A 25,211-nucleotide genomic window follows, 5' to 3' on the forward strand; every position below is an offset into this window, starting at 1 on the left:
TTACCAGCCGGTATTCCAAAGGAGCCTTTCCCACTCTAACATTTTAGGCCGTAAGACCTCTTTCAGCTCTGCCATTGTGTTTTGTGTTCCAAGGCCCTCTCAGCTCTGACATTCTGGATTCTCTCCTAAGGTCTTTAAGATTCCAGTCACTGTTCCCACTTGATCCCTCATGAGCTAAATGGGCAGCTGCTAATGGTTATGTTGTTGGTAGAAACACATGCCTTAGTTTGGATGTTGAGAACCCGCCTTTGGGGGTAGGGCAGTGTGGTACCCCAGAACAGAAAACCTGGGAGACCCAGTTCAGCCTCCTAATGACTGTTTCTTTCCAAGCCTTTTGCAGCTTATCAGGGAAACAGGTTTCAGGAATTTTTAGTTTGCATTAACTAACCTCTACTGACTGGAGCCTTCCTGGAGTTGCAAGCCTTTGCTCGGAGCCCCCAGGTTATCATTTTAGTCACAGAATCAGATGCCTGGAAGGCACTTTGCCAGGCTTTTTAGGTCCTTTCTTTAGTTCTGAGCAAGCTTGGACCCCGATCAGTTCTGATAAAGTTATCTCTTTCCTCCATAAGTCTTCAGAGTAGGAAATATCTTACTTCCCTTGATAACCCATGACATTGCTTCCTGACCTATAGACTAAAGTTAAAGAAAATTCTAACTGAAAGGGACCCCATGGGATGTCTGTTCCAATCTTCTGTGGGATGTAAGAATTCTTTCCTTCCTTCCCTAAAATTTCTGGCCCATGATCCTCTAGCATCTGCTTGAATCTAGATCATAGAACTCATCATGTCGGGGCTGTAAGGGACCTTAGAATGAAGAATGTCAGAGCTGGGAAGGACCTCAGGACACAGCGTAGAGGCATCAGGTGATAGTGGGGACATCACTGAACTTGGAGTTCCGAGATCCTATCCCTGGCACTCACTGGCTTGCTTATGGGCAAGCTAGTCCTCTCCCTGAGTTTCAGTTTCTTCATCTGTGAAATGGGAATAGCAATAATTGTAGTACCTACTTCCAAGTGTTACTGTGAGGCTCTGACAAGATTATAGAAAGAACTTGGAAAATTTTGGAGTGTTAATGTTAGAGGAAAAGACCTCAGAGGTAATCTAGTGCAATCTTCACATTTTTTTTTTCAGTTAACAAAAAAATACAGATATACAAATGTTAATTTGTAAGATAATTCACATCAGTACTTTCTGAATAAATAGGGAATAATAATAAGATGTGGTAGGTAGCACAAATTTAAAATCCAGTTCTCTCTCTCTCTCGCTCTCACTCTCTCTCTATATATGTAAGATAGCAATTTTGTCTCCATGTAATAAGAATAACAAACAATAAAATTATATTCATAATAACCTTACATAAGGAAAAACTATTGTTCTCTTTTGGGATTAAGAAAGATTAAAATATTTATGCCCTGTTGAAATAAGAGAAAGTCAGTTTCCTTAGTTTGTATTTATTCTGTGTACAATCTTACCCCAGAAGTGTGCTCAATGTGCGTATATCTGTTCCTCTTGATCAAGTTTTATACCGTTAGTTTTCTCATGAGATTGTCTTACCTCTGTTTTTTAATTTAGATAGTACAGTCATTGCCTGGTTCCCACCCTCCAAGAACCCCACCTGTCAAAGCAGCCCCAACTGCATTACTGTATATTTGAGAGCCTTCCTAGGCCAGATTTCTAGGCCCATCTAGGCCAAATGGCACACAGTTTGATGTTTTTAAATTTAGACTGCTCCGTATTAATTGAAAACTATATATCTGTTCTTAAAAGGTAGGGTGATGTCAGTGACAAGCGGCAGCGTGATTCTTCTGATAAAGAATTATTAGGTTTAGTTGCAGTTCCTCCTCCAACACTGAAACAGATTCACCTGAATCTTGGCGGTTTCTTGGCCATCACTCGTCTGTTTAGGATGGCATTGTGCTGTCAGGAGATGGTCCAGCCCAAGTGATGATTGCATTGGCAGAGGACGTAGGAGCATACTTCAATGTAGTGCCCTTCACTGACAGCCAGCTTGTCTCCAGAACCAAATCCCCTGGCCCCATTTAATGGGACGCAGTCTAACCTGGCTCTGTGGATAAAACACCCATCTGCAAACTGCATAAAGGATCCCTCCCTCATAAAATGTAAGGCCAGGGCCATGGAGGTGACAGAATACATCTTACCTTGATCCATTGTGTTGACTGGTCATTATTTATAAAATTATAAGCTTTGCTTTGAAGTCTTCTCCACCCTGTTTGCTTTAAAAACCTCTCCACCACTTCTGGAGGAGGGACTATCATTAAACCTTAGAGTTATAACACACCATTGGCCGTCCACTCTGTTTGAATCTTTGTGGACAACTGACTAGAGGAACCAGGCGTTCAATGCAACTGTACACTCGTTGTCAAACCCCTCCTCCCTAGAGTCATTCAAATAAGTGACGGGGTCATTTGCCTGGAGGTCACACCTAATTCTATTCCTTTCTAAGGAAATGATGAGAAAGCTGATTCAGATCCCTTGAGGCCAGTATCCTGATCCTATATGCCAGCTGTCCAGTATCCACCACCACAACTAGTTCCTCCCCTCCCCATTTTGTAGGGGAGATACAAGGGTTCAATCCTGGTTCTTTGAGGGAGGGACAGCCATCTTTTACCATTCTTTTTAATTGTTCTATCCAAGGGCTGATGGTACTCTTGGGGGCCATACAGTTCTTACAATGAAAAGAGACACAGGGTAAGATAAAAAAGTATTCACTGCATCTAATCTATGTCAAGGTGCTAGATTCAGCTTGTCCATTAGATCCAAATCACAGGTCATGTTGACTTAGCACATCTAGATGAATTTGTGGTGTGGAACCCCATAGGGATTCAGAGATAAAGGTATGTGTTCTCTTCTGACATCACAGAAATCCCTTGATTTTGAACCTGGATTGAGTGGGAGTGCTCTCTTTTTTTGACTGTCAAGAAGAATGTGCATTTTGTCCTGTTAAAATGTAGCCCTGCCCATGTGGCAACCTCCTTCATTTTATCCACAGTAAAATGTTCCAACTTGTCCTAAATCCCACAGTGAGTTAGTAACAGAACCAGGAAGGGATCTGAGCTAGGATACTGGTCTATCCTCTTCACTTTTATAGAGAAAGGAAACTGAAGCCCAGGAGGAGGTGTGTGACTTACTTAAAGCCACATAGAGGGCGGCTCATACCACTCAAATCCTGGACTTCTTACTTCCAGGCCATCTAGAGGCTAGGCAAAATCTTTGTGTTCTGAAAGTGATTGCAGAATTTGCTTCTGTTTTTTCCTAGGACATGGTGCAAATTGAAGAGCAGAGATAGACGCTCTGGCGGCAACTTGGTCGTAGCCGTGTGCCCCCAAAGACTGCATGCAGCAGGACCTTGACTGATGCCCGCAGTGCATCCTGCCATGGACGGGGACTATCCAACGCATGATCCCCCGCAGACAGGAAACATACTGTACAGTCTGCCCCACCTCCAAAGCCCTCTGCCCAGCATCGAGGTGAGTGAAGACCAAGGCCAAAGCCCGGCCACAGAAGAAAGACTATGGGTGTCTCCTTCCCTTGGGACTGTTATTCCTACGTTGAGAGGCAGTGGTGTACAGCAAAGGCAGGCTCATTGATCTAGAGCTAGAAGGGGCTTCCAAGGTCATTTCATCCAGTCTCTTCACTTGACATATGAGGAAATTGAAGCCTAGGAATGGTTGGTGACTTGCCCAAGGTCACACTGGTAGTAAACATCAGAAGCAGGATTTGAACCCAGGTCCTCTACACAGTGTTGTGCCATGTTGCCCTGCTGTGACATGAGCTGTGTGACTTTGGGTAGGTCACTTCTCTTTTCCATGGCTCAGAGCCTTCATTTGGAAAATGGGGAAATAGTTGGTCCCATCTCCCTCCCAGGGTTTTCAGGAGGAAATGGCTTTTAAAAAAATATGTTTTATTTATTTTCCCCAACTACATGTAAAAGTAATTTTTAACATTATTTTTTTAAATTGTAAATTCCAAATTCTCTCTCTCTCCCTCCCTCCCTCCCTTCCCCAAGACAGTAAATAATCTGAGAAAGGCTATACATCTGCAATATGTAAAATATATTTTCATATTGGTCATTTTGTGGAAGAAAACTAAAACCAAAAAAAAAAGAAAGTGAAAAATAGTATGCTTCAGTCTGTATTCGGACAACATCAATTCTTTCTCTGAAAGCAGATAGATAGCATTTTTTCATCATGAGTCCTTTGAAATTGTTTTGGATCATTGTATTGCTGAGAAGAGCTAAGTCTATCAAAGTTGATCATCTCTCAGTGTTGCTGTTACTGTGTATAATGTTCTCCTGGTTCTGCTCCCTTCACTCTGCATCAGTTCATGTAAGTCTTTCCAGGTTTTTCTGAAATCAGCCTGCTAGTCCTTTCTTATAACATAACAGTAAGGAAATGGCTTTTTATACTGAGTAATGTATTATTTTTTTTTTGGACGGGGGAAGGCAGGGTAATTGGGGTTAAGTGACTTGCCCAAGATCACACAGCTAGTAAGTGTGTCAAGTGTCTGAGGCCGGATTTGAATTCGGGTCCTCCTGACTCCAGGGCTGGTGCTGTACTCACTGCGCCACCTAGCTGCCCCTATACTGGGTAATGTATAAGAAGATTAGTTATTATTGTTATACTCAGCCAAAAAGCATTTATTAAGTACCTACTCAGTGCTATATTAAGTCTGGAAATACAAAGACAAACATGAAATAGCCCTTGCCCTCAAGGAGGAGGAGATGATACGTGTATGGTATATGTATATGAATATGTACGTGTATACATATATTATATGTTTTTATATATACACACACACGTACACATATACAAATCAACAAACTGTCTCCCCTTTGTGATTCTTTCCTACAACTTTGTAATCCATTGCTCATGCATCAATGATCCCTTGCCTCTGTGGACCGCCTCATAACTTACAAAGTGCTTTCACATCTTGCTTCCTTCTTGTCTGACACCCGTGTGAGGTGCATATTGTGAAGGCCAGAGGGGCCAAGGGATGCTCCTCCGCTCACCTGGCTCAGAAATGGCTGTCCTGGGATGCTTCTCTTACAGCGTGCGCTGCCTGGCTGAGCTGGAAGGTTTTCTCCTCCCCAGGGCCCCAGTGGGTAACCGGAGAGAGCCTCTTTTCTAATCAGGCATCTTGTGTAATAGTATCACAAGGCCCTCCCCTCAGAAGACCTTAGAACTCTGCTCCGGGATCAGTTTGTACTTTAGGAATGGAGAGCTGCCATGTGTGGAGTGCCTTCCATCGGCTCATTAGCAGTTTCCATCCAAACAGACGCCTCTCTGAGTCTCAGTTTTTCCTCCTCTGTAAAATGGGGAAAATATTGCTTATCCTGTCTTCCTCTCACACCTCAAGGTGCTGGAGAAATGGGACTATTAGCATGATTACTATAATTTCCCCAAAGGCCATGATTGGGGTAGAAGAGTGGGGGGAGGGTGAGAGAGCAGATGTATTGGCCCGGGGCGGGGGGGGGGGGGGGGAGCGTATTTGGGAATAGCTGTGATGTGAAAACAAAAGGTATCATTTTGGAACTTCCCTTTCTTCTCTTCTCCGCCTCCTCCCCCCTCCGACTATGACCTACCTATATCCCTGTTCATTCGAAGAATCTCAGAGCTGGAGAAAAAGACGGACCAAAATAAACCACCGAGTTAGAAGGGACGGCAGAAGCTTCTTAACGGAAAAGGAATCAACTGTGAATCATCTCCAACAAAGTCATCCAGCCACAGTGGAGGCAGCTCAGTGTGGATAGGGCTGATTGTGAGAGTTTTTAGTTCTACCAAGCCTCAGTTTCTCTGTTTGCAGCTTTCACCCATTGTTCTCGTTCTGCTCCCTGAGGTCAAGAAGAACAAATCTTGTCGCCCCTTTTCTGCGTGATGACCCTTGAAATATTTGAAGACGGCTATCACGCTCCCCTTAAGTGTTCTCTTTTCCAGGGTAAATATGTGTGGACTTGAGGTCCTCCATCATGCTGGGTGGCTTCCTCTGGGTTCCTTATCAGTGTCCTTTCTAAAATGTGGCACCAGGACTGAGTGCTGCAGGATGACCTCTTCCCTAGTACTGGACACTGCACTTCTTTTAATGTAGGCTCAGGTCGCATTCAGACTCTTGGCTAAAATGAACTTGCGGTCCACCAAAACGTTGTGATCATTTTCAGTGCACTACTTACTTTTCAACCCTCTGTTCTCCGTGTTGGTACCTGTGAGGTCAGTTTTGTAAATACAAGTGTAAGACTTTACATTAATCCCTTTTAAGTTTTGTCTCCATAAATGTGGCCCAGTGTTTTAGGCCACTGAGACCCCTTTGGATCCTGACTCTGCCATCCTGTATACCAACTGTCCTTTCTCCCTTTCTGCCACCTGGCATCTAATAAAGATGCCATAGCTCTGCCTTTATTCATGTTACTGATAACAAATATTCACACAAGGCATGGCCCAGATCTGCAGGGTGCTCGCTCGATTGGAGGTTTCCTTCCAAGGAGACAGAACCATTCATTACTTTCTTGGGGTCTGACCACTCAATTTTCACTCCATTTAATTGGACTCTCATCTCACCGTTTTTTCCATGAGAAAAGCATTAAAATCTTTGTCAGATTTTTAGCTAAAATCGCAGTAAGCTGTATGTGTAGCATTCCCCTCGTGTAACTTTGTTAAAGGAAATAAGGTTGGTGCAACATGACCTTTTCTTGACGAAGCCAGGCTGACTCTTTGTGATCACCACTTCCTTTTCTAAATGTTCAGCAAGGCTCTCTTAAAAAAACTTAGATAGATATAATGTCACATCATAGAATTTATGTGTGTGTTTATGTGTGTATGTACACACATTGTAGAATTGTACTATACACACAGATGTGGAGACAGACAGACACATATGGAGGAGGGGAAAGGAGGGAATGGGAGGGGAGGGATGGGGAGAAAGGGAGAGTACGATTTTGCCAGGGGCCAAAGTCAAGCTTGGTCAAACTATAATACTTTGCAGATTCTGTTCTTTGCCCTTATCTGAAGATCAGAACAAAATCAGTTCTCTAATCCTGCATCACCTGTCCAGTTATCCAGGATCTTTCAAAGATCACTGACGATGACTCAGCAGCCACACCTGTCAGGATGGTTTTTTTTTCCCCTTCCCAGCGGCCTAAGATGTGGTTGAGCAGGGGCAGGTGACTTGAGCTTGTCAAGGGTAGGGAGATGCTCCCATACTATCTCCCACCTTATCTTGGGTATCCGGTTGCTGTTATGCATTTTTGTTCTGTCCTTTCCAGCTTGAAGATCATTCATTTTAGCAAAGAAAAGAGAAGGAAAGCATAGGTTGAGCAGCTTTGTCTCTCTTGTTCGTTTTCACCATCCCCAGCAGTGGGTAGTTCTGCCCTTCCTCTGATATTGCTGTATCCTCGAGTATCACTTTGAAGCCCCTTTTTGCTAGTTCCCCTTGGCACCCCTGGTACCACTTTGAAGGAATGGAGTGTCACCGTCTGCTGTCACTCGTCCTGTCTTCTGGCCATGTCTTTTTAAAATCTAAGTTGTTTGGTGAGTTTCCTGTGGGTCTACTACATCCATCTCTTTTGACAGCTCCTCCTTCTCATCATAATTGTTTTTCTTTATATCTTTAGAATTTCATTTTGGAAAGCAACCCATCCCTCCTGGTCTGAGGTCCCCTTTAGACTTACAGGCCTCATCATCTTCCGTAGCTTTCCTCTGGACTTTTTACATCTCCTCCCAGTAAGAGGGCCACTTATCGATGATGCCCACCCAGCTCTCCACCCCCTTTCTGTCACCTCTTCTGAGCTGGAGGACTCATTTGGCTGTCTCACCCCTCCCCCTTCTGCCTTAGCAGCTGCTTCTTCCTCAGTGGTAAGAATGAGGGTGAGAGCAGCTGGTAGACTCATTAGTTCCTCAGCCTTGTGAAGGTTGGAATGATCATTAAAGCAAGTCAGGAAGTTATTAGCTACCCTGTTTTTGTCAAAGAGAGAGAGAGCTCTAGCAGATGTCTGGATAGTACACTAGTGAATTCTCTAAGTTCTCTAAGATCTAGAACTGGAAAGGTCTTTAGTTCCTGTGCTCTAAACCTTATTTTACAGGTAGGGAACTTGAAGCCCAGGGAGGGATCGTGACTTGGTCAAAGTCTCACAGGCATTTAAGTAGCAGACCAAGAATTCATATCCAAGTTTCAATTCCAAATCCAGTTTTCTGAGTACTGTATCACAGCTGACTCTGGGGTGTGTGTGTATATGTGTGGGTGTGGTAGTTGTCCCATATTCATCTTTCCATTGGGGGATGAGCCTTATATTCTATGGGTGGCAAAGTCTCTTAATAGTTTCACCGAGCCACCTGACACATTGACAGAGTCTCCTACGCTTTCTACCCTGCTGTGGTTCAGACCCCGAAAGCCCACAAATATCTGTTCTCGTGGCATGTGAAGATTATGGGTCAGGCTTGGCCCTGGAAAACTTTGGGGGATCCCTAGGACCATAGCAGGGAGAGTAGAGGTGACCTAGCCAAGCCGTTCGTTGTCTAGAGCAGGAAGCTGTGGGTGGAGGAGGTGAAGCCTTTCTCAAGTTGTCCGGTAAGAGGCACAAACTAGCATTTGAATACAGATCTCCTGACCACTGTTCTAGGGAACAGCATTGAAGCACTTATCACATTTGAGCCTCACAGCCATTCTGGGAGCCGGTGCCGCAGGTCGTGTCTCCATTTTACAGATAAGGAAACTTGGGGCTCAGAGAGAAGTGACTTGACCAGAGGCATGCAGGCATCTGTGTAAGATTATTCAAGTTAATTGATCATAGCGATTCACATTGTTAGAGCACGTTGATAATAATTATTATGATGATTCATATAGTAGACCCATGAAGGCCTTTGGGGTGTTTTTATCTGAACAAGCATGTGAGGCATGTAAGGCCAGCATTCTCCCCATCCCTGTTGACAGAATGGGGAAATAAATAGTCTCCGGGAGAAAAATGAGTCGTCCTTGGTTCCGCAGTAAGAGTATGAGGTGGGGTGCGATGGGTGGGGTCTCACCCACACGGCTCATTCCTTTCAGCCTTGTACTGGGGAAAGAACCTGGGATTCTTAGCATCTTATTGGAATTGCTGTCTTGGTTTTTACATCATCTTGATTTCTGAGTTTGTCCTTCCCCCTGCTCAATGCAGTGAACCATCCCTCCTATTTAGAAGAAAAGGGGTTGGGGGAGCAATTTAGCAAAACCAACCAACGCATCAGCTGTGTCAGCGTTGTGCAGGAGAGGAGGACTGGTAGTGGGAAGTGCTGACTTTTTCACCATAGCAGACCTAGGTTCAAAGCCAGACTGTCTCTGCTAGGCTTCTGAGTTTGGACAAGCTCTGTGGCCTCTCCTGGCCTAACTTTCCCAATCTCTAAAATGGGCATTGTACTCCTGGCTCTGCTTATTTCAGTGTTCTTGTGAGTAGGTCATGACTACGAGAATGTTTTATAAATTGTAAAGTGCTTCACAAATATAAGGGATTATTAATGTTAACAATTTAGTCCTTTTTAACATAAATCCTTTTAAAACCCTGGACTCCCTTTGGTGTCAGCCAGATGCACAGGCTTTAATTCGTTTCTTCAAGTTTCTTTGTGAAGAAGAGAAACATTTTGGAGGTTGCATGATTTTCCCCATGTAAGCCCCACTTTCATACAGGTATTTTGTGACATGGCTTGGTGCCGGGAAGAAACGTTAGAGCCGGAGTCGGACCCTAGCCCAGAGTTAGCGTCTTTGTGCTTCTTGGCAACCATGCCCCCAAGAAAGGCATAAAAGAATAATCCTAACTAGCAAAAGCACAGGGAAAATAATTGTAAAGTTAATCATTCGGTAAACAACTATTAGCCATCTCTTCTGTACCTGGAACTGTGCCAAGTCCTGGGGATCCAAAGAAAGGCAAAAACTGGGCCCTGCCTTGAGGAGCTCCTCATCTGCCGGGGAAGACAACATGCAGACAACTATGTAGAAACAAGCTGTGAGCAGGAAAAATTGAAGCTCATCAGTGGAGGGAAGACACTGCATTAACAGGAGTTGGGAACGGCCTCTTGGAGAAAGTGGAATTTTAGCTGGGACTTCAGGGAATCCTAGAGGAAGAGAGTTCCAGGCATGGGAGACAGCCAGTGCAAATGCCCTGGGAGAAGATGGCTAATTTGGTTTCACTTTCTATTATTAAGTTACAGTGGAGCCTTGTGAATTTTGTGGGGCCTCTCCTTGTCCTGTCTCTGTCCCATTGTGCGAGTGAATTGTGAATGGTCTTTCTTAGCCTGGGCAGTTGAGAGGAAACTGTAGCCGATGCCCTGGCAGCTCACAGTTGCAGGATTGAGTGGCCTCTTTTCATGGTTCTGTTCCCTAACTCAGCACTGACTGTGGGCTCTGTACCAGACCCATACCAACCTCCACACCACGTTTTCCCCATGCTTCTCTTTTGGCCTGATCTTCCTTCAAAAGCCTTTGTACAAAGAACACTAGGAGAAAATATTCATAAAAAGAGCAGCAGCCTAGAGTTTTAGTTCTGACTGTAGCCCCTACCAACACTGCTTACCTTAGACAAGTCACATCCCTTTATTGGGCCTCTTTCTTTCCTTAGAATGAGTGATTTGAATTAGACAGTTGAAATTCCTTTTCATCTCAAACATTCTATGTTCTGAGTTCCCTCCAAGCTCTCATGGTCTGTTTTTTAAGGTCTCTTTTAGTTTGACCTTTATCATTTTTTAAAAAATGTATTTCTTTTCAAATTTAGATGCTCAAATTTAGAAAATCCATCCACATGTTCACATGGACTATTTGTGCCCCACCTGTGGTAGAGCATTCTGTGCTCATATTGGTCTGATCAGCCACAGTTGTACACACTGTAACTTGACTCTATAGTGATGTCATTTGGGTCCTCTTCGAGAAGAAGGACAACAACCAACCATTAAGACCTAGAGAGACACCAAAAAACCTGAACATTCCATTTGCTGGGATGAGCAGAAAAGAGAGGGTTGTATGTAAATCACGAATCTCTGTTGTGTACAATTTTTTTAAAAGCCTGTTAAATTGAATGTCCATATTCCTCTGTTTCTTTTGTCTCCTGCTGAACTTCCTGCTGGCCTTTTCAATATATTTTTAAGTGTTTATTGATGCTCTTTTCTTTCCTTCGTTTTTTTGGCCAGGGGGTGGGGGCGCAGGGGTGGAGAGGGTATCACTATCACTACCTCCCCTGTTTGTCTCTAAAAGTCTCCCCCTACCCCAAATGAAAACCCTTCCTTTTAACAAGTATTGTTAAGCAAACAAACAAAAGTCACACATTGGCCCTTGTCTGAAAACATAAGGCTTCTTCTGTTTCTATAGCCCCATCACCTCTCTGCCAAGAAGTGAAAAGTAGGCTTGATCGTTAGCCTTCTGGAGTCATGATTGGTCATTGCATTGAACAGAGTTCTGAACTCTTTCAGAGCTGTTTTCCTTTAAAGTGTTGTAGTCATCGTATAAATCGTTCTGGATCTCCACATTTCCCTCACCAGTAGTTTCATATGAGTCTTCCAGGTGTCGCCGAATCTGTGTCTCATGATTTTTTACAGTGCGATAATAGTCAGTTCCATTTCTACAACATGATTCAGCTATTCCCCAATTAATAGGTACCCACTTTTTTTTTCCCAGTTTTTTGTTACTACAGAAGGTGCTGCTGTAAATACTTCCTTGCATTTAGCACAGGGCTTGCTTAATAAATAAATATATAGGTCCTTTCACTTGGTCTTTGATTTATTTGTGGCACCACATTTAGTGGTAGTATCACTGGGGCAGGTCTCACTGTGTATATCTCACTGTGCATAGCTTAGTTCCCAGTTGTTTTCCTGAATGGTGGCACCATTCACAGCTCCATGAACAGTGCATTAGGGTGTCTTCTCACAGCCTTTCCAGCAGTTGTCATTTTTCTTTTCTGGTCACTTTTGACAACCTGACAGGTGCAACGTGGAACCTCAGACTCGGCTAAATTGCCCTCTCTCTTATTGTTTTGGAGCATTTTTTTTCATATAATTGTTGTTAATTTGCATTTCTGCTTTCAAGAACTGTATGTTCACATCCTTTGACTATTTATCTATTGAGGAATGTATGCTCTTCTAATATAGTTGGATCAATTCAGTGTATATCACAGATAGATTTTTTCCCCCAGTTACCTGTTTACCATCTATTGTAACTGCAGTGATATTATTTGTGTAGAAAATTTTCACTTTTTTTGTAGCCAAAATTGTCCATTTTATCTCCTGTGATCATCTCTATCCCTTGTTTGGTCAAGAACTCTTTCTCTGTCCATTGTTATGAAAGATACTGCCTTCTCTTCTCCTTTAATATGCTTATAGTCCAACCTTTTATATTCAGGTCATGTATTTATTTGGAGTTTGTTTGGTTGTATATGGTGTAAATTGTTGGTCTAAATCAGTGTCAAACTCAAATAGATTTGAATCCTTTCTGTTGATTATTGACTTAGAAAACTACAAATTACTATCTATGTTGTATTTTTACTTCTTTTGTTAAACATTTTCTAATTACATTTTAATCTGGCTAGGGCAGTTTTGCTGGTAAAGCTTCTGGTCTAAACGTAAGACTTGCCAAATTCTGAACTGTCGTCTTAGGCCCTTTCTGAAGGCTCTGATATTCGACGTGCTAAGGTACCCTTTCTTCTATTTCAGAGTAGTGACTACATGTTAGATTCAGAAATGTGTATTGAAATCAATGATCAGAGAATATCTCAGCACCCACCCTTCTTCCAAAATCTTGGCTTTGAAAAGAAAGTAGAAAAAAGGAATAGCCAAGTGACCCCCCAAATCATTTTTGAACCCCTGGGTACCATCTTTGTCCTCACTTTGATTTCAGTTCAACAAACATTCATTTAAGTGCTGCCTGTTTAAAGCAGGGTACAGAGGGCTGGGGTTTTAAAGGAGTCTGTCCCTTTTGTCATGGCCCTTACGTATCTTGCTGGGGGGATATAAGTACTTAGATGAATACCTAAGAAATTCCATGTATGGGGAACAACTGGCAGTCCTTTTTGGAATAGAGAATGCCTGAAGGGAGTAATATGAAATCACACTAGAAAGGTAAGTGGAAGCCTACTTCCTTGCTTTTATTAGGCACTTAAATGTTCATTTTATTGTATTGGGTTTTGGAGAGCTTTAATTGCTAGGTGGAGGATTTTTGTATTTTTTTTTCCGGGATCTCTTAGTGTTTATATGTTATCATGGATAAGGAAAGGAACCCATTATTCCTTGCTGAATCACTGGGGATGTGTTTAGTCACTGGGTAAGCAGTATTTACTGTAAACCATGTGCATGTTTCTCTGCTGGAGTTCAGAGGTCTGTTCATCAATAGGTCTGTGTGCCCATCTGACAGAGAGATCAATCTCCCTTTCCTGAAGGTGGTCTGCTGCACAGGTCTTAAGCCTTCAGCCTATGTCAAAGATAGGTGCAATTTTGTCTCCCTTTTGTGTGATGCTTCTCCTCTGACAGCTTCTTATGGAAATATGATTGAATGATTAGAACTGAGAGGAACAAGGAGTAAGCAGACTTTTCTAGGGGTTAACCTGTGAAGACTGGGGATTTCTTTTGACCTCATCTATAAAGTAGAGCTAAAGAGAAGGATGCCAGATGTGACAGGAGCTTGATAAGGAATTTGGGAAAATTGGCAAAATTTTGCGGCAAGATGTTAGTCATTTAATGGTTCCAAAATGGTCAGCATATCAGTCAGTGAGGAGTTTTTGGGTACCCCCTCTGGGCTCAGCTTTGTGCTGATAGTGAGTTCTTCATTGCTGCTGTTAGTCAGTGGAGTTATTCAAGTGGAGGCTGGGTGAGGACTGTTGGGGAAGTTGTAGATAGAATTCATGGATCACACAACCATTGAACTTGTTGGGCCCCCTGAGTAAAGTCCCTTTCAGTTCTAGGAGTCAGAGGTTCAATGAGCTAGCCAAACCGATGATCCCCTACCCTTACGGAGTGGATGAGAAAAGATTCTTGAGACAATTTACAGTTCAGTACAATACAATACAGTGCAATGCAATTAAAATTTATTAAGTACCCACTACGTGCCAGTTACTGTTCTTTTAAGACCAAGGTAGTTTATTAAAATGTTTTAAACAGGCAGTTTCCCTATAGCATGTAGCACTTTTACAAGAGAAACAATATTCAGCAAGACCACATTTCTTAGTAGAATATTCTGTATTTTCAGGTCCTTTTCTGCTGTGGTATCTATCCTATTTTCTCATGTCCCTTCCAGTTCTCACATTTCATATTTTGGATTTTCCTGATTGGCCTCACCTTTGTTATCACCTGTGGATATCTTTTAAGGGTTTATTGGCTTTATGTGGTCATATACTTCACACCTCTACAAATTCTTCTTCCTCTGAACTCCCATGCCACTCAGTAACTTTCTAATATGTCAGTCATATTCTCCTTTTAAACATATTTCTGCATGAATGTCTGCCACTAAACTCTAAGCTCTTATGTCTAAGAGGTACAAAACTCTAGTATCTTGTTCATTTTTTGTGCCACAAAAAGAATAGGCACATGAGAAATGGTCATTCAGTGAACAGGTAAGTCAGTGAATTTAAGAGGTTGATTTCAAGTGAACAGGGAGTGAAGGCTTCATTTCATGGCACAGAAGGTACAATTCTGCACATTTCAGTTTGGTGGAAGGAATGACTTTCTAGTAATCTGAGTTGTCTAGCACTGGAATGAGCCCCCCTCTGAGGGTGAGACCCCGGGAGGAGTTTGAGCTGGGCCTGGACAGTGGCTTGTTAGGAGTTTCAAGCATTGGGTGGGAGGCTGGAGTAAGTCATTGCTGAAATTCCCCCCAGGCCCGAGAGTGCCCTGGACCCTCATCTCTGGCCTTCTAACAGAGTTAGCTGCCTCATCTGCTGAATCAAGTTGATGCCTCATGTTTCTCCACTCATAATCTAACTCTTTTGGTATTGCTGTATTTTCAGAACTCGATGCTGCATTATCCTTGGTGGAATACTTTTGCCTATCCATCTGCACCTTACCCACCCTTGACCAGTGAAAACCAGTAAGTGCCCTTCTCCTCTGGACATGCCCTCGCTTCACCTCTTTTCCTCGTTTGTCTGTTGTTTTGGCCTGCTCCATTGAGCAGGCACACTGTTCACTAACTGATGGGAATGAAATTGTAACATCCTATCGTAGCATTCTACAAACTATTCTGTATTGCAATAATAGTGGCCCTTGGAGAAGAGGCCGGAAATGGAGGTTTCTCCAACTTGACGTTCTTAAACTGTGTCTAAAAATAGATCTTATTGTTGTAGGCATTTAAATTGCTAAATGGAATTTGCAAGTCATGAGTTCCCTGTGACAGTAGAGATTCTTAGATTGTCAGAGCTGTTGAGAACCGCCATTATCCTCTAGTCACAGAATTTCATTTGCAAGGGACCCCTGAGGTCATCTCATCTCCTTTCTTCATTTTAGACTACTGTTAGACTCAGAATCATAAGGGACCTGGGCTTGAATTTTCTCTCTGCTAGCTGTGTGATCATGGGCAGCAACTTAACCTTTCCTAATCCTGTGTCCCCTACTGTAAAATAGAGACCATGGGGGAAGGGACGGGATCAGCACTTGTATGGCACCTACTATGTGTCGGGCACTATGCTAAGCACTTTATAAACAATAACCCTGGGAGGTAGGTGCTGTTTTTATCCCCATTTTATAGAGCCAGATAGAGGTGAAGTGATAGCCCAGAGTCACACAGCTAGTTGGTTTCTGAGGTCAAATTTGAATTCAGGTCTTTCTGATTGTAGGCAGGACCCTCTGTGCCCTATGGTGCCCCTGAGCTGCCCTAGGATCATAGACTTAGAACCATAAGAGAATTTAGAAGTCCTGTAGTACTGATCTCACAAGGTCCAATGAATCAAATGAAATCAAAATCCTCTCCTGAAATATAATTGCAGCCACTTGAAGATTAAGCCCCCAAGTCCCTTAGAAGAGAAGCTCCTTACCCAGGGATTCACACTGAGGCAGCATTAAGAGTTGGGAAGACAGCTCAGGTGTTCTGATTCCCATCCCAGCTTCATCCATCTACTGAATGCCTTGTATAAAATGATCAGAGTGGAGTAGAACTCTGTGGGCCTCTGCAAGTGAATACTCTGGTCTGTGGACATGTGTGGTCACTTTGTTATAATGAAGGCACAACTGTGTGAGAAATCAAGTGATGGTGCAAGAGTTAGGAAGTACTAGAGATGATAAATTAAACTCTTTGTGTCCCAGAGCAATCTGAGAAATCCCTGAATGAGTAGTTGAGAGACTGCTCTTCAACTCAATTCCACAAAATAATTCCTCAACACTTAGTTACTATGCCCCATGGTTGTTGTTAGAGGAAGATATAAGATAAGGCGTGGTCTTTTCTCCAAAGGAAGACCCAGCCCAGTAAGGCATGCATACAGAAGGAGGATCAGCTGGGACAGAGTGAAAAGAACCCTGGATTTGGAGTTGGTACTTGTATTTGAATTCCAGACCCCTACTTAATTGTCCGTGGGAACGTGGGCGTGTTCTTTGCCCTCCTTTGGTCTGTAAAATGAGGGGGTTGGGATGATTAAGTGTTAAGGCTGTCTTCAGCTCTGAGCCTGAGGAATCTACAAGACTATAAAGTTAGGACTTCATGGTTTTGGATATGTCAAGGCAGCCACAGAGGCATGAGTGCAGTAGTGTTTGGGGACTCGGTTTATTCAGACGGATGCTCCAAAAGCAGAACATCAGCCAGCATTTTCCCTGTTTTCTTTACTGATCATTTCATCCTTCCAGAGATAGAGGAATAAATCTGGGGATCATTGTTTTGGACATAACTTTTCTCCAACAAAAAGACATTTCTAGTTGAGATGGAAGTGCTAGTAACCTTGGGAGAAAATAACCACTTCGTCATAGAATTTGTGGTAGAGGAGAGGAAAGCCAAGTACAGGCTGATAGCATCTTAGATTTTGGAAGGGCAGATTTCAAAGCATTTAGAGAAAGGATAACTACAACCCCATAGACTAAAATCATGAAGGGAAAAAAGTCAGCCCAGGAAGGATAGAAAGCCAAAAAGTCATCATTCTAAAGAGATGGAAAGGCGAGAATTGTTCACAGAGATTAGATGTGACTGCGCAGGGAACTTGCCAACTTACTTAGATTTTGAAAAGATGAGGGCAGGCAGCAGAGGCTGAATACCAGAGCTTGGCATAGTTTCTTAAGATGAGTGTCAGTCATTTCTAAAATATATAGAGAACTGAGTCAAATTTATAAGAACATAAATCATTCCCCAATTGATTAATCCTCAAAGGATATGAGCAGGCAGTTTTCAAATGAAGAAATTAAAGCTATCTATAGTCATATGAAAAAATGCTCTAAATCACTACTGAGAGAAATGCGTATTAAAACAACTCTGAGGTACATCGCACCTATCAGATTGGCTAACATGACAAAACAGAAAAATTGGGACCCTGATGCATTGTTGGTGGAGTTGTGAACTGATCCAACCATTCTGGAGAGCAATTTGGAACTATGCCCAAAGGGCTATAAAAATGTACAGCAATACCACTTTGACCCAGCAATACCACTTCTAGATCTATTTCCCAAAGAGATCATACAAATGGCAAAAGGACCTACATGTATAAAAATATTTATGGTAGTACTTTTTGCGGTGGCCAAGAATTGGAAATTGAGGGGATGTCCATCAATTGGGGAATGGCTGAACAAGTTGTGGTATGTGAATGTAATGGAATACTATTGAGCCATAAGAAATGATAGCAGGCAGACTTCAGAAAAACCCGAAAAGACTTATATGAATTGATGCTGAGTGAAGTGAGCAGAATCAGGGGAACATTGTACACAGTAACAGCCATATTGTGTAATGACTAACTTTGATAGACTTAACTCACACATCCAGAAAAGGGAAGGACAATGGAGTCTGAATGCAGATCAAAGCATACTATTTGTGCGCTCTCTCTCTGTCTTTCTCTCCCTCTGTTTCTCTATTTCTTCTTTCTCGTGGTTTCTCCCATTGGTTCTAATTCTTCTTTTCAACATGACTAATGTGAAAATAGGTTTATTATGAATGTATATGTAGAGCCTATATCAAATTACATGCCTTCTTGGGGTGGGGGGAGGGGAGAGATGGGGAGAAAATTTGGAACTCAGAGTGAATGTGGAAAACTAAAAAGAAATAAATTTAATTAAAAAAAAGACGAGTGTGTCAGGAGGACTGAAGCTGAGAATGATCTAAGGTGGGCAAGGACAACTAAACACAACAAAAAGAGGTTTTTCGTTTGTTTGATTTTTTTAATTTTAAAGCTGTATTTAAAGAAGTAGGATCAAAGAAGGAGAGGACTTCTGCTCCGGGCAATGGAATGGTGTTAAAACCTGAGCTGCTCAGCTCTTCCTTTGCTTCTTTCTCTCTCCAGGACAATGTTCTTTGGGCTAGCAATGACTAAACAAAAATGTCAAGTAGGGAGTTGTTAGCCAAGAGAAGTAGGGATGGCTGTCACAAGGGAACATTTCCCTGCCCTTTATTAGTTCACAAAGCCAGACCCAGATGAGTGCCATCTTAGGGTACTGAGAGAACTTAAGAGATGTCATTGATAACTGAGCTGTTGTCTTTGAAAGATTCTAGAAAACAGGGGAGGTACGCCCAAATTCAAGAATGGCAAATATTAGCCTGATTTTCCAAAATCCAAAATGATAGGCTGGTGATCTTGACTTCAGTTCCTGACAAAATTTTAGAATGTATTTTAAAAGTTGGTTAGGGTCTAGAAAAGGAAATTGTGATCCCAGAGCTTCAGTATAGTTTAATCGGAAAACAGATCATACCAAGACTAATGTCATTTCTTATTTTGTCATCATTAGTGTACTCCATAGATCAGAGGAATTTAGCAAAGCATGTGGTAAACTCTTGTGATATTCGTGATACTCAGTTCACAATTCCACCCACAATGCATCAGGGTCCCAATTTTTCCACATCTTCTCCAACATTTATCATTTTCCTTTTCTGTCATTTTAGCCAATCTGATAGGTGTGAGGTGGTACCTCAGAGTTGTTTTAATTTGCATTTCTCTAATCAATGGTGATTTAGAGCATTTTTTCATGACTATAGATAGCTTTAATTTCTTCATCTGAAAACTGCCTGTTCATATACTTCGACCATTTATCAATTGGGGAATGACTTGTATAAATTTGACTCAGTTCTCTGTATAATGTAATAGAGAATATTTAAATATAATAGGGAAATATGTATATATTATATAAATGTAATGGAGAAATAAGGCCTGTATCAGAAACACTGGCTGTAAAAATCACTTCCCATCTTTTTGCTTTCTTTTTAATCTTGGTTGCTTTGGTTTTCTTTGTACAAAAACTTTTAAATTGAATGTAATTAAAATTATCCATTTCGCTTTTCATAATGTTTTCTACTTCTTGTTTGGTTATAAACTCCTCCCTTCTCCTTAAATTTGACAGACAAACTATTCCATGATCTCTTAATTTGCTTATGGTACCACCTTTATGTCAAAATCATGTACCCATTTTGACTTTTTTTTTGGTATACAGTGTAAGATGCTTCTTTGCCTAGTTTCTGTCACACTCTTTTCCAGTTTTCCCAGCAATTTTTGTCAAATTATGAGTTCTTAGCCCCGAAACTAGAGTCTTCGGGTTTATCAAACAGTAGATTACGTTACTACTGTCTATTCCACTGATCTTCCGCTGTATTTTTTAGCCAGCACCAAATGGTTTTGATGATTGCTGCTTTATAATATAATTTTAGATCTGGGACAGCTAGGCTACCTTCCTTTGCATTTTTCTTTTATGAATTCCTTTGATATTCTCTACCTTTTGTTCTCACAGATGAATTTTGTTATTATTTTTTCTAGCTCTATAAAATAAATTTTTGGTAGTTCGATATGGCACCGAATAAGTTAATTAATTTAGATAGAGTTGTCGCCTGCCCATGAGCAATTGATAGTTTTCCATTTGTTTAGATCTGACTTTATTTGTGTGAGAAGTGTTTCGTAATTGTGTTCATATAGTTCCTGGCTTTGTGTTGACAAGTAAACTCCCAAATATTTTACATTATCTACACTGTAGACAATATAAACTTTAGACTTTATATACAATATAAATTGTGGACAATATAAACAAAACAAACTGTAGACTGTAGTTATTTTAAATGGAATTTCTCTTTCTATCTCTTGCTGCTGGGCTTTGTTGGTGATGTATAGAAATTCTGATGATTTATGAGGGCTTATTTTATATCCTGTGACTTTGCTAAAGTTGTTAATTATTTCAAGTAGTTTTTTAGTTGGTTCTCTAGGATTCTCTCTAAGTATACCATCATTTCATTTACAAACAGTGATAGTTTTGTTTCCTATCCTAATTCCTTCAATTTCTTTTTCTTCTCTTATTGCTAAAGCTAACATTTCTAGTACAATTGAATAACAGTGGTGATAATGGGAATCCTTGTTTTATTCCTGGAGTATTTTTTTTAATGCACAAGAGAACAGAAGGAAATCTTGAAGAAAACCAAAAGAAATGGGACAGCTTTTAGAACTAACGTGCTGTATTTACATGTACTAAAATTAAAAAAAAAAAAAAAACAACAAAAAACCCAAGCTGTATGATAGTGAGATGTGCTGTTTAAATTAAAATATTCTTTTTTTCCAGTTCTTCATATATGGAAATGTCAGGTTTGTTGGTGTTCCTCAATTTCATCATAACAAAAAAATTAAATAAATAATTTCCATTGCACCCTCAGGTTTGTGAAGCTAGGCCTGTTGCAGTTGTTGGGGGGGGGGGTGTTCACTCCGGGGAGCCTATTTCAGAGGCTGAATCTCAGCCATTATTTTGAGTTGGTTGTGTTCAAACCCCTGGAACTCTGATAACTTCAGAGTTGTGAAAGTACCTGGCAGAGGGTGTTAACCACCTTTTTTCCTGCATGAGCTCTGCTTTGAAGTGGGGAAATCTCACCCCAGGCTCTGGGCTTTCATTTCTTTCTGGTAGAAAAGTAAGCATATTAGCTGTCCCTTTATGCTCTTTGGGAGAACTCACAGACTGTAGGTAGATTTCACCTTTTCTGAACTCCACATACATCTGCCCTGGGCCTGCTGTTGAGCCAATACCACAAGATGCTTCTAGAGTTCCTCTCCGTATTCCTAGCATCTGACTTCCCTTTTTTTTTTTAAACCAGTGCACGCTACTAGTCACCTAGGGTGGAAACTTTATTGTTCTCTTGTACTCCCCTCCCCACCCCCTTCAGTTGTGGGATTTAATGCCGGAAGGAACCTTAATCGTTATCTAGGCCAACCTCCTCAGGTAGCTAGGTAGTTATGTGGCTAGGGCCCCTGACCTAGAGTCAGGAAGACCTGAGTTCGAATCCAGCCTCAGACACTAGGTGTAAGACCCTGGGCAAGTCACTTAAGCTGTCTGCCTCAGTTTCCTCATCTGTAAAATGGGGATCATCATAACACCTACTTCCCAGAGTTATTGTGAGGCTCACATAAAGTGATGATTATAAAGTGCTTAGCATAATGCCTGGCCTATGATAGGCACTCTACAAATGTCGGCTGTTGTTTTTCTCCTCCTCCTTCTCCTCCTGGCCCCCTCCTCACTCCCCCAGAGTCAGTGACTTGCCTGGACTCCCATGGAGAGTCTGTAGCAGCACCAACGTTTGAATTCCACTTCTCTGCTTCTACCCTGCGCTCTCTTTCTGTTCTGTGATGCTGGGATATGCAGTGAATCCTCTTGATTCACCCGTCCCAACATCTTTTACATCCATCTTTTTCTGTCACCAGATCCACTGCCCTAGTTCAGGCCTTATTGCCACCTGCCTGGTGGGCTGCAGTGACCTGCTCGTTGGTTCTTAGGGCTCCAGTCTCTTCCCCCTCCAATCCATGTTTCATATTGCTGTGGTCTGATCGAGGCACTGCCTCACACAAGACTCTTCATTGGCTCCCCAGTACCTAGAAGATATTGATAGATTTCTTTATCTGGACTCCCTTTCTTGCCTTGGGTCTTGTGATCCCCTTCTTTCTCTGACTAAACGGCATGATTTTCTGTTCTCGTCCCCCATTTTCCAGCCTTTCCCCCTTTCTCTACACAATCTTTTTCTTTAGAATCCTCTTCTACTTCCTTGCCCTTCTGACATTTCTTTTGTGTACTCAGAATGTTCCATTTTGCGTTACATTTATTTGTGAACATGGCTAGCCCCTCTATTAGACTATGGGCCCCTCGAGGGAAAAGACTGAATCTTATCTCAATTTTGTTTCTTCCCTAGCACAGTGCTGGGCACGAAGAAGGCACTTAATTATTGTTAGAATTGAATTGAGGAAGATGATTTTAATTGGTTTCTATAGAGTTTCTCTTGGTTTGCTGGGCCTTCTGTTTCTCATGGATTGATGGGGAGGAAGAGGATACAGGGGTGTGCTTTTGGGTAAAGATTCCTGGAAATCGCCCATTCTGATCAGAATTGTGGTATCCCCTGGGAGCCTTGAGAGTTTTGCCTTCTTTTTATTGAACCGCAGGTTGAGAGTGGGATTTATTGATCTTTGGACCTGTGTTTTTGCTTTGGTTTCATTGTTCACTCCTCTTTTCATTTTCAGTTTTCTCTATCTCCTCCTTTCCTTTTTACTGGCAGGGGTGATTCCTGATGTGGCCTAAGGTCTTTGCCTCACCTCTGTGAGCTCTGGTGAGCAACATACTCAGTTGTCTTCCCTTTCTGTTTTCTAGTTGCTAAGAATTTTTTTTTGGGGGGGGGGTGGTCAGCATTTGGATCCAGGTATAGTCCTTTCTTTTACCACCAGCTTCAAGCTGCAGTTAATTCCTTCCTGCTTCCATTAATGCTTTCACATCCCACTCAACCTTGAAGAGTCATCACAATACCAAGGTACCTGCAATTTTTCTCCGTCTTTCCTGTGAGCTGCAGTCATGTCTACTAACTGCACTCTACTCGTTTGGGGAAGCACGTTAACATAGTTACTTGTGGGGAGGTGGTTTTCTTCCACCCTCTATTGCCTGATCCCAGCCTGCTTTCTGACTGACTCCCTTAATGTCCTCCCCGAAACAGCCAAACGATATGATTGATGTTGTCAGAATATGCCCCTCAATGTGTCTGTTGTTATTTGTCCTTCATTCTCAAAGAGGACCAATGACATCAGCAGGGTGATGGATTGCAAATGAGGCAGAGCTGTGCAGAATCACCAGCCTCACTATCTCCTGCAGAGTCACCTGGGTCCAGTGGCAAGACACAGGTCAAGCCAACTGGTGATGGCCCTGGATGTAGTGAGAGACCTTGGCCTTTGTAAGATAAGTCTTTCCCAAGTCTTAGTTTGTTTGAGACAACACCCATCCAGTAGTTACAGGCTAGGTAAGAATTGAGGCAGAAGATGACCTAGTTTGCCTTTACCTCCATGCATTTATGACGTTGTTCATAGCCTGGGATCTCTTCCTTCTAGGCTATTCCAAGATCAACTTACAGTAAGCCATGTCTTCCACATCCTATAATCATGTAACTGGTTTTTGTTTGGTTTTTTTTTTTAAACCAAAGTGCGAGACCTTCCATACCCTGATTGTTTTATCTTGCCCTTTTTAGGGCAAATCATTCCAGCCTATTAAGTAAGCTATTTTGAAATCTCAAGTGTCATCAGTCTCATCAGCTAACCTTCCTGGTTTAGTGTCATTGGCAGATTTGATAAACACACCTCTATTTTCTTCCAAGTCAATATTGACCTGGTGAGCATTATGAGGCCAAGGCCAGGCTGGCATTAATCCATCAGTTGAACTCTTTGGGTAAAACCTGCTGACAGTTCATCATAGTTTAACTCTCTAGCTTGAATAGGGAAAATTCTCCTACTTGTTCAAAATTCCCATTGCTAGGATAGCTTGATTCAATTATTAGGCACCTACTCTATGCAATGTTTCATTTAGAGTTGGGGGTGCCATAGATGTCAGACCCTGTCTTCAAGGAATTTGCATGTATGCAGATAAGTATGCTGGAGAATATGATTGGAGCAAAGGAGAGATTCAGACAAAATACTTTGGAATTGGGAAAGAATATCTTTGGTTAAGGAAACCAGGGAACATTTCAAAGAGAAAATGGTGTTTGAGTTGCACCTTGAGTAAATAGTAGTTTATATTTATGTAGCACTTAGTCCCTCATAGAGCACAATACATAATTCTCATTTGAACCTCACAGCAACTCTGGAATGTAGGAAATGAAAGTACTGTCCCCATTTTACAGATGGAGGTCAGATCAAATGGCTTGCCCAGGGTCCCACTGCTAGTTAATTTTAGAATGAGGATTTGAACTCTCTCCTCAGTGCAGGTGCAATGCTGCATTTCATTATGGGATGAAAAAGATTGTGAAAGGCAGAGATGACAGATTCCAATCCTGGAGGTGTGGGGGAGGGGGGTGGCAAGAGCCGGCATGTTTTGTTTGAGGTTGAGCTCGTTGGTTCAGTTTGGCTGAAATGGAGAGAATGTGAAGGAGAGTTAGGTGGAGGAAGGCTGGTGGCTGACTGGGAAGCTCTGGAGTGCCAGGCTGTATACTCACATATCCTTGGCCATCTGGGGAGCAGAGGGAGGGTCTGTCTGGGACAGTGCCTTCTCCTGGTTCTTTTACATGTAAGCCGCCCTGCCGGGAGTCTTCTCTGAGGGTGCAGCTTACTTCCCTGGATCTGGAGTTTTTGCTCAACTGCTAACTCGAATGGGATGTTGAGGCAAGGTGTTTCACCAGTCTAGGCCTCAATTTCCTCATCAAAAAAAAGTGAGAATTGGCCTGGCTCTGCTAAGCCCCGTCAGCTTTAAGAATGTGATTTTTCTGTCTGCGGCGCCTGGACTAACTGCTTTCCCTGTGGGTGTGCCCGCTGTTTTCTCACCCCTGCACCTTTACTTCTCCTCTGATTCCTCCATGCCCTCCCTCACATCGTTGCCTGTGGAAATGTTCCCCCTTCTTCAGCGTTCCTGATTAAATGACGTGTCTTCCCTGAAGCTTCTCTGTCTCCTCTGGCTCGACCGATCTCAGAAGTGCAGAATGCCTCGTGTTCTACAAGATCCATGAGAAATGGTCTGCCTGGAAATCTCTCCCAAAGGGGTGCTGCCTCGTGCAGCACTGTCCCATCCACCCCATCTTGTCTAATCTCATTTTATAGGGGAGTAAATGAGGCCCAACAAGGAGAATTGTAGAACTCAAACCCAAGTCTTCTGACTCCGG

At 42.2% G+C, this 25,211-nt stretch overlaps 1 protein-coding gene across 1 annotated transcript in view; it reads left to right on the plus strand.

The window, feature by feature from the left end:
• Positions 1-25,211, plus strand: part of SBNO2 (strawberry notch homolog 2) — a 227,421-nt gene that overhangs the window by 65,519 nt on the left and 136,691 nt on the right. The window contains exons 2-3 of the mRNA XM_036735139.1: positions 3,277-3,487; positions 14,962-15,041. Coding sequence (XP_036591034.1) covers positions 3,374-3,487; positions 14,962-15,041 — 194 coding nt within the window. The 5' untranslated portion in view covers positions 3,277-3,373. The remainder of the gene's footprint in view (positions 1-3,276; positions 3,488-14,961; positions 15,042-25,211) is intronic.

The sequence above is a fragment of the Trichosurus vulpecula genome, chromosome 1, assembly GCF_011100635.1.
Source record: "Trichosurus vulpecula isolate mTriVul1 chromosome 1, mTriVul1.pri, whole genome shotgun sequence".
Classification (NCBI taxonomy): Eukaryota; Metazoa; Chordata; class Mammalia; order Diprotodontia; family Phalangeridae; genus Trichosurus; species Trichosurus vulpecula.